At 36.0% G+C, this 9,810-nt stretch overlaps 1 protein-coding gene across 3 annotated transcripts in view; it reads right to left on the bottom strand.

The window, feature by feature from the left end:
* Nucleotides 1-269: 269 nt before the first annotated feature.
* LOC127029121 (ras GTPase-activating protein 1-like) overlaps nt 270-9,810 on the bottom strand; it is a 95,078-nt gene continuing 85,537 nt past the window's right edge. For all 3 annotated transcript variants that reach the window (XM_050914766.1, XM_050914768.1, XM_050914767.1), the window contains 4 exons: nt 7,868-7,956; nt 4,938-5,015; nt 3,455-3,589; nt 270-1,253 (listed from right to left, as the gene is read on the bottom strand). In XM_050914766.1, coding sequence (XP_050770723.1) covers nt 1,170-1,253; nt 3,455-3,589; nt 4,938-5,015; nt 7,868-7,956 — 386 coding nt within the window. In that variant the 3' untranslated portion in view covers nt 270-1,169. The remainder of the gene's footprint in view (nt 1,254-3,454; nt 3,590-4,937; nt 5,016-7,867; nt 7,957-9,810) is intronic.

Here is a 9,810-nt window from a genome sequence, read left to right as displayed (position 1 = left end):
TGCTTTTTTGGGGGAGGTGGGGGTGTGTGTGAACAAGTAGCTGTGTGGTGCTTAAGCTGCTGGTGGGGGGTAAACTACAACATTAATTTTCACACACTGTTTTAGGAAATAAGTAGTGGTGTCAATTTTTTAATATACATACCTAAATGCAACTTTGAGATTTACCTACAGTCATTTTTATCAATGCATTTTATACATAGTAGATAAATAGCCAACCATATCTGTTATCCAAATTTCATTTTTACAATGTTCTATTACTTGCACCCAAAGTTAGCTAGTTTCCATAAAGAGTCTATTGGCAGCTTGATTATTTTAAAAACTTATTTTTCAGGTTTAAAAATAAGATTCATGGTAGCCTTACATTACACACAAGACCAACCAATACATATTTTATAAAATGGTTTAATGGATGCATGCATGTCTGATACAGTGATAATAAATTTACTGAATTCTAATTATTCACTGTTGTAAACATTTTACAAAAGCATTGTGATTTACCTGGATGGATACACAGTCCTTGATGGAAGAATTATTTAGACTGAATCAGTGGCACATTAAAGAATAAAGCTGACAAGATCCCTTCTGCGTGTTCTTTTGACATGATTCCAGCAAGAGGAACAGCATGGTATAAAAAGTATATGGGAAAGACTGTTCTTACCATAACCATCAAACTCTGGAAATTGTAAATACAAGTTCAAGTGGTTGAAACAGTCAAAGTCATAATAATTGTAACCAGTCAGAAATTACAGTAAGAAATGTTATCCAGTTACATGTAGCTGTCAAAACAATGCATTTCTTTCCTTGCCAGTTGATAATTCTTTTCCAACAAGACAGAAAAACTTTGGCAATTGCAGGCGTCGAAAATAATTTTCGAAGTTCAAGACAGTCACAGCATTTTCTTTGCAGAAGGTAAACTGTACACCAAGGCTCAGAGGCTGTAAAAACTGGTTCCAAATGGAAAAAAAGTGCAAATATCCTGCACAGATAGTTTAAAAAGCTGCTGGTACAATCATTCACTAACAGAATCTTTGTTTTCTTTTTGCATAGTTCACACATCACTGGGAATGTGACAGGGTGTGCTATTTTTGGCAAGAGCAAAAAAAAGTGATACTTGTGTGAGTTGCCATGTTAGACATGCTGGATCCATGCAGAATTCGGGTAGAGGGCTGCTACCTGATGTTATTAGACACTGAATACTGATTTTGTTTTTGTTGAAGCAGTTCTGTAATAGCCAACAGCTTCTTAAGAACATGCTGTAGAAAAAAACAAAAACAATCCAGTACAACCCTACATTAGCAACTAGAAAAAAACCAAAACCCATCTTGCTTGAGAAGCATCTTCAACATTAACCTACTAGACTTAGAATTAGGTAGTTTAAAATATATTTAACCCCCCCACACACCCCCACACCAACCCCCCCCATCTCCAATTCCCTAGTCACTAAGACATTACTTCAAAAGGCAACTGTAAAACAGCAATATGAAATTTATCTGCACCCATGGAGACCCATTAAGTCTTGCCAACTTAACCTGAGAGTTTCAAAATGAAAGAGAGTTCTCCTATCTGTTAAAAACAATCTGTAAACCAAAAATCCATTCTTGGGTATTTTCCCCATATGAAAGTGCAGAACTGGGCTAAGAAAATGAAAAAAAAATTCGGCGACAAAAAAAAAAGTGATAATACAATTCACTTCTGCACAGGCAGAACTACCCTCTTTTAACTTTCTGAAAACCTGGTCATTAAACTAAACCAAATGCAACTGAACATACACATAGAACAGGCTGAGAAATTGTATTGCTAACGCACTGTCAGGAGTTCAATCATTTTTTCATTATAGTAGAACTATGTTCAACTACAACAGGGTGATCCTGAACCATTAGGGCACTTACAGGAGGAAAAGGGGAAAAAAATTCAAGAGTTTTCTTTATGGAAACCCATGAGGAGAAATTACTCCTCTGAAGTAGAAATGTAAGTGTATCAAGGAAACAGTATCACATCTGTAATCGTTAAGTACTTCAGATACAGGCCTTGTGAAAGAAATGATATCCCTTATCTGTAAGCAACACATATTTAGTACTGAAAACTTCTACTATCCTGCCTTGCCAGTCTAGCCATCATTTTTGCTTTGTCAAGACTAGCAGTAGTTGTAAGTGAATTATGAACTTGAACATGATTGATTTTTTTCCCCTCATATGCCACTGAAGAAGTAAATTGTAGTAGTTATTAAACTGGATTAGTTTTGAACTGCTATAATGAAGCATTATCTCATTTTTAATTCCTTGAGCTTTCTTCTGCCAAAGATGATTAAATACAAATATATTTTTACCTTTTGCAAAATCACCATAAGAGTTCCCAGTAATCCCCTTATTTAAAAAAACATTACTGCCGAAAAATGCATTATTTGAGTAACATCTGCTGCCAGGAGAAAGAAATATAGATTTATCGTCTACCTGGGTTTAAATTAAGGCCTTCAAAGAGTCAGGATATAGGAAGCCCAGTCTTTAAACCATAAGAATAATAAGAAATCTGATTACAAGAAGTTATTTTGAAACAATTAAATTAAAAACTATTTTTAAAACTACCTCTTCGAAAATGAGTCATTAAATAAATAGTTTAAGCTGATACTGCTTAAATTTAAGGAAGACCATCTCTAAACAAAAAGGCTTTCTATAGTACAACTGCCCCTGTCCCCAAATCATTAGCATTAAAAAGGGAAGACTACTTAAATTATCTCCTGCACAGCATAGTATACTAGTCAAGTATACCAAAACATATTACTGTGCAATAAGTAGAATTGCCCACTTGAAGTTCATCATAATTAGTAGACCATAGGCAAGTATATTACTTTTGTAGTATTTTGAGACAATGCATGAAGTCATGTGAATTTTTTTCCTCTTAAAAAATAAGTTTTCATAAAAGCTGTATAGAATTTTAATAGTTGGAACAGAACACTCATTTATAGTGTTTGCTAGAGAAGTTTGCCATGTTTGTTTACAAATGTAATAAATCAGGAAGCAGAAATGAAGTAGTGATAGAAAGCTAAGGAAAGTAAATTTAGTTATTTAGTTCTCAATTAGAAGAACTAGATCCTAAAACTAGAGCCTGTCAGGAGACAGTAATTTCTTGGGTTTAGGCTTCCTCTAGAAACTGAAGACTTCACTTGGAAACTAAACAAAAAAAAGCAAAAAACCCAAAAGCAACAAAACAAAACACCAAAAAACAACCAAAAAACCCCAACCCACTGCTTTAAAACATCTTTGGTTTTGTTGTATAAATACTTAGTTCATAGTTTTGAGCTTCTTTACCTTTACAACTAGCAACCTCCTGGTGAAATGTACATATTATTTATCACTCATACTGCTGGACAGAAAAATTACAAAAGAATCATGATATTAAGCAATAACTCAAGATATGCTATCTGTACCTGTGATTTTTGTTAACCATTGTAGTTTACCTGCATTACACCTCGCTCATTACTGAGTGTCCGAAGTTCATCTGAATGTGCCACACACATCTCATGCAAGGCTGCCAGATAACGAGATAAGTCAGTTCTAGAGTGCTCTGTAGTGTCTGGAAGCTCAGGAACATTCTTTAACAAAAATTATGAGAGCAGACTTAGAATGGTGATTAGCCAGGCATATAAGAAATTAAATTACAGTTCTACAGACCCGTCAACAGTTGTTTTGATACTGCAAGCAAGTACTGCAATGTTTTTCTTCACAATTAAGTCTTCTGTCCATGTTATCTAATACAAATTATATATTTCCTCCTCTCCACAAGCATCTATTTTATGAAGACATTTTAATTATGGTTACACATTTCACATGGAGAGATTACTAAATATACAGCAATTCCTATTCCTACTAGGAGGGTTCTACTAAAAGGTTTGATGTTGCTATGCTACCTCTGAGCTGGCCAGAAAGATACTGAGAAGAGATTCATATTATATCCTCCCCCCAAATGAGGGGGATCCATCCATTAGGTGGGTTTTTTTTAAATTTAAATCAGACAATAGCAGCAGCAAAAATGGACACCAAAAAAACCCCCCAAACTATCAAGTCAGTAAATTCACTAATAAAATAATGTAATTAAAACAGTAGATTAATCAGTTATTTTAAAACCTAATAGTTTTCTCAGTCCTCATGCATAGTCTGCCATTTATAGAAAAAAAAACAGTATATCATAATATGCAGAAGTTGCCGTTTAACCAGAAAAAGGTGACATATGGCAATCCACCTGAATGACACACTTCAAAACACTCATTCTTATAGATTATCAAAACAGTCTGAGATGTCTTCTAGGTCACTTTTAATGGATCAATTCAGGAAGCTAGGCACATTTCTTTCATCTTCATTTTTAAAACAAATTCTTGGTTTAAACATATACATACATACATACATGAGCTCCTAACTCTTGTTATAGCTATCATACACAAAACAGTAACAGTTTCAAAGTGAACTGCAATTATTATTTTCTTTTAAACTACAATATCTAGAATTCATGCAGTGAGACATTTGGTAATGTATAACTAAAATTGAACATAATATTTTTTAAAACTTCAATTTTTTCAATCTCAGGTCAAAACTATATGACAAATTACACACAAGAATTTTTTGGTTTAAAATATTTTTTTAAAAGATTGGTATTTTTGGCCAAAAGCCCTAATCCTTGGGGAGAAGCTCAAATAGATCTCATGTCTACAGAAGTACTAAATGAATAAAATCTTTCTAACAGGACATTTGATTGGTTTTAATTCTGTGCGACAGGCCAGCAATCTGCAGTTCCTAAACATGCATAAGAAAAATTTTTCAGTAACAAGCATTCAAAATTGTGTGGAAGCTGATGCATTTTTGAGCTAGTTAACAAGAACTGTAAAGAATTTTAATTTACAATGTTGCTATACAACTTCCAATAATTTTTTTTTTTAAACCACTTACCCCAAGTTCATCTAAGAACATGATCATGCGATGTTTGTTACTCTTGATGAATGGATTTACCCCCTCCATATATGGCTCCTAGTAATTTTTAAAAGTATTTATTAGAACAAATCAATACCAATTTAATAGTCATACCTGGAGTGAACACATTGTAATCAGAGACAAATGACACTGCAAAACACAAATGTGTCATCTGGAGTGATTTTACTTTTTCAAGTGAATTTATAATGACTGGTGTACAACCAGTCAAAAGATTACATTTTTTTGTATTCCAGATGGATTCTGAAATTGTTTATATATGCATTCTGACATGAAATTTTACATTTCTGAAATATTGAAGATGGACTTCTTTTTTTCATTGCAGCTATATAATGGAGAAAACACTTTCAGAGGTAACATCAGGACATAAGTGCCCTCCTTCTTGTTCTTTCATTAATGCTTACATTCCAAGTTGTGAGTGTCAGACAAATGGCTTTATAATAGCAGCCTGAACTTGCTTTCTTTCATTATGCTTAAGTCAACAGATTTTTATTGTTCAACCATGTTGCAACTTGGGAACCAGAACAGACCAATTGTTGCTGGCGTTCTTTTAGTGATGCAATAGAAACTTTATTAAAAGCTGAGGCTTTTTAGTGCAACTTGTAAAACTGACTTACAAAATTATGTCAAGCAATATGAAAATTAGTACAAATAAAAGGGGTGTTTCAAAATGCTGTACCAACAGAAAACACCAGTCTAAGGAATAAGTAGAGGAAAAGTGTGTGTGTGTGTGTAGGGGGGGGAGCCAGAGGTTGGTAGTTGTTCATTTGTTTCATAATTAAAATACTCTATATCCAGGCTGGAATTTTAGTCCTAATTGGTCTCAATTTGAAAGTGAATTATTACATATAGTATATAAAAGAACATGGATATGGAATATATTTCAAGATTCTGTACAGAGACATGCCAATATTACTGAAAGATGTCTCCCCATTTTGACATCAAATAATCAATGGAAATGCAAAAAGGCTCCCATCATCTACTTAAGGCAGATGATACATCCTTCTTGAATGGATTCTTTCTAATCACAGATTTCTACTCTAGCATTTCTCAGTTGTCTTTTTGATATGGATATTCCTAAAGAAAATTTACCCATTTTACCATCACATAGATGTTTTCTTTGTGGAGGGATGGCTGCCTGCCTCTCCTCTTCCACTTTTCCAACTCCAACACCCATCTAGTTGACCAAGGGAAGCCAGTAGATGTGGGGTTTTGGGATTTTAGCAAAGCTTTTGATACTGTCTCTCACAGTATCCTTCTGGACAAAACATCCAGCACACAGCTAGACAAGTCCATAATACATTGGGTGAGCAATTGGCTGACGGGTTGGGCTCAAAGGGTTATAGTAAATGGAGTTACATCAGGCTGGCGGCCAGTCACCAGTGGGGTTCCCCAGGGCTCAATTTTAGGGCCAGTGCTCTTTAATGTTTTTATAAATGAGCTGGACGCAGGAGTCAAATGTACATTAAGTAAGTTTGCCGATGATACTAAACTAGGAGGAGCTGTGGACTCCCTCGAGGGTAGAGAGGCCTTACAGAGAGATCTGGATAGACTAGAGAGCTGGGCAATCACCAACCGTATGAAATTTAACAAGAGCAAGTGCAGGATTCTCCACCTGGGATGGGGTAATCCTGGTTACACGTACAAATTGGGGGACGAGAGGCTGGAGAGCAGCCCCTTGGAAAGAGATCTGGGGGTTTGGGTTGATGGCAAGTTGAACATGAGCCAACAGTGTGCCCTGGCATCCAAAAGGGCCAACTGTGTCCTGGGGTGCATCAAGCACAGCATAGCTAGCCGGTCGAGGGAGGTGATTGTCCCACTCTCCACTGCACTGGTGCGGCCCCACCTTGAGTACTATGTGCAGTTTTGGCCATCTCAATATAAGGAGGACATCAAACTATTAAAAGTGTGTCCAGAGGAGGGTGACCAAGATGGTGAAAGGCCTCGAGGGCAAGACTTACAAGGAGCAGCTGAGGTCACTTGGCTTGTTCAGCTTGGAGAAGAGAAGGCTGAGGGGTGACCTCATCGCAGTCTACAACTTCCTCAAGGGGGGCAGCAGAGGAGGAGGTGCTGATCTCCTCTCTCTCTGGTGACCAGCAATAGGACACAAGGAAATGGAATGAAGCTGCATCAGTGGAAGTTCAGATAGGACCTTAGGAAAAGGTTCTTCACTGAGAGGGTGGTCGGTCACTGGAACAGCCTCCCCAGGGAAGCGGTCACGGCACCAAGCCTGTCAGAGTTCAAGGAGCGTCTGGACAACGCTCTTAGTCATATGGTTTAGTTTTAGGTAGTCCTGTGAGGAGCAGGGAGTTGGACTCGATGATCCTTATGGGTCCCTTCCAACTTGAGATATTCTATGATTCTATGAATACTAGAGTATGACTGCTACCCTTTTGGTCATTGACAGACAGAAAAAACAGTCCACATACTTCCACTGTTGTCTTTGGAACAAATGTTTGAGTTTATCTGTTCTCATAGCATGAAAATATGGTTGCATTACTCTTTATAATACCTACTAGTATGGTCATTGGTTCATCAATTATTTTAACAGGTCACTGCTGCTGTTCATACTACCAGGTTCAAAATCTTAATGGTATGTACCAAATAATTCACATAAGTTTCTAGATGACTCATTCTCAAATGATTGATTCCTCTTTCCAATTCAGCCAGACTTTATGCTACTGCTCTAGTTTAAATCAATACCCTGTTGAGCTCCAACTGAAGAGGACAGAAGAAACTGCAGGAACAAGGCCTCCTTGCTGATAAGACACCAGGTCACACATCAGGATTTGCACAAGAAAACAGCAACAGATTTCTGTCTGTATTAAACAAGAACATTGAAGTGTATTGGAAATGCAGTTCTAGACTGTTCTGTGTAAAATTATATTCACCTTAGCTCCAAATTCAACCAGATTTGCTAAATTCTGCACAGACTTGGCGACCAGCGTCAGCGTTCTTGCAGCAGTAGGGGAAGGAGAATCTGATAGGAATACAAAGTAGAGAGTTATTGGCCATTTCATTTAAAACTTCCAGTAGTCACATGAAAGTTAAGCTCTTCTACAATTTGTTATTTATCATGGAATTAAATACTTTGAATGCTGTAACAGAACTGCATGTGGAAAATATCTCATGATCAAGTAAACTTTTGTTGGTTTAGTAATTATGTCCACAAAAATATTAATATGCATATCTGACTTTCTGTACTAGTTGCTTACAGAACAAAGTAAGCAAAATAAAGTGTTCCTCAGAAGCCTAAGGTTAATAAAAGTTTTATGAATTAAGTGAAAAGCCTTTTCACAAAAATCAAACAGCTGTTAAAAGGAAGATTTGTTGTTAGAATCTAATAAAATAATTAATTTTACCCTTTCCCTTATTTGCATATACCCATATAAGTAGGTCCTGCATTGTTATGCAAATTATACTTTAAATTATGAGTACCAGGAAAATAGACTAAACATTGCATGCAATTGTGGCTTGTATTTCCATGAAAGTATAGCTATTTACTGCACAAATCAAATGCTAGAAACTCCTGGTACAATCACTTGTTGGAAAAAGTTGTTTTAACTGACTAAGAGATTAGTGTTAAGCATAGGGTTTTTTGTTTTGTTTTTAAACAGTTATGGTCAAATCTGTCTTTCCACTTACATGCCATTTAAGTGTTCCAAAATTGACATGGTTATTATATAAACTCTAAATTTCACAGTGCTTCATAAGAATACTATATACTCTTCACTATCTGTACGTTTTGATCTTCTGTCTTTCTGCCCCCTTCCCCGCTCAGCATTGCAATTAATTAAAAAATAAGTTCCAACTTTTTAGGCATAGCTGGAGCTTAGACTGAGGCACTAATCATACAACTAATCTCAGTTGTTCATAGCATCTAGTGCTTATTACTGTACATCCCTTTGAAGAAGCAATGCTGGAAAACATTACTAGCCTTAGAATTGGGAAGTTCAGGTGAAGAGAATTGATCTAAAGAAGTGTATTCTTTTAAAAAAATCAACTAAGAAGGTTGAAACAAAGGACTTAACTTTTTCAGTAAAGATTTTTGAGAACAGTTGTTGAGGTGACAGGATAGGCACATTGCTGCTGAAACTGAACTCTATCTATACACCCAGCCTTCAGAATATTTCCCCTCCCCCTCCCTGCCTCATTACAGCAATTACTTTTTTTTTAACAGCTCTAACAGCCCTATATAGAGTCCGTAAATTTACCTTAGCAAATGTGAAGAATATTATCTGAACTTCAAAACAGGACTAACACTTACAGACAAGCTTAAAAGGGATTACACAAATTTATGGATAACAACTCCATTTACAGCTAAAGACACAGCAGTTTCAATGCAGTCCCCAAGTTAGAAAATATGTAACTCACAAATCTGAAGATGATAAAAATACTTAATAAATACTTAATAAATTCTTAAATGCTTTCCCCAAAGAGTGTATGAAAATTATTAAAGGGAGAAAGGAACTTTTGGACTGACTCAGGCCTTCTCATTTAGTATAGCTTAAAGAGAGAGGACAGAAAACTTGCTATGTTGTCTGAAAAGCTGCCTATAAAGGCAAAAAAGGAAAAGTTTTTTCCCCAAAGGGTTTCTGACACAAGTGATTTTTGATTTCTTCCTATTTCCAAATCAGCATTTTACAGGTAAAATTGAGAAGGTGTTAGGGAGGCAAGGAGGAAAAACAACGGCTAGTGCAAACCAAATGCCCTCTAGGTTGGGATGATCTTTGACAAAAAAAAAAAAGAAAACAAGGAGGGGGATGATGACACAAAGGTGAAGTATAACATACGCAAACTTTTTAAAACTACGGAAATCAGATGTCCCAATATT

This window comes from Gymnogyps californianus, unplaced genomic scaffold, assembly GCF_018139145.2.
Source record: "Gymnogyps californianus isolate 813 unplaced genomic scaffold, ASM1813914v2 HiC_scaffold_80, whole genome shotgun sequence".
NCBI lineage: Eukaryota > Metazoa > Chordata > Aves > Accipitriformes > Cathartidae > Gymnogyps > Gymnogyps californianus.
Note: the sequence above shows the minus strand (reverse complement) of the source record. Positions and strands in the feature narration are given on the sequence as shown.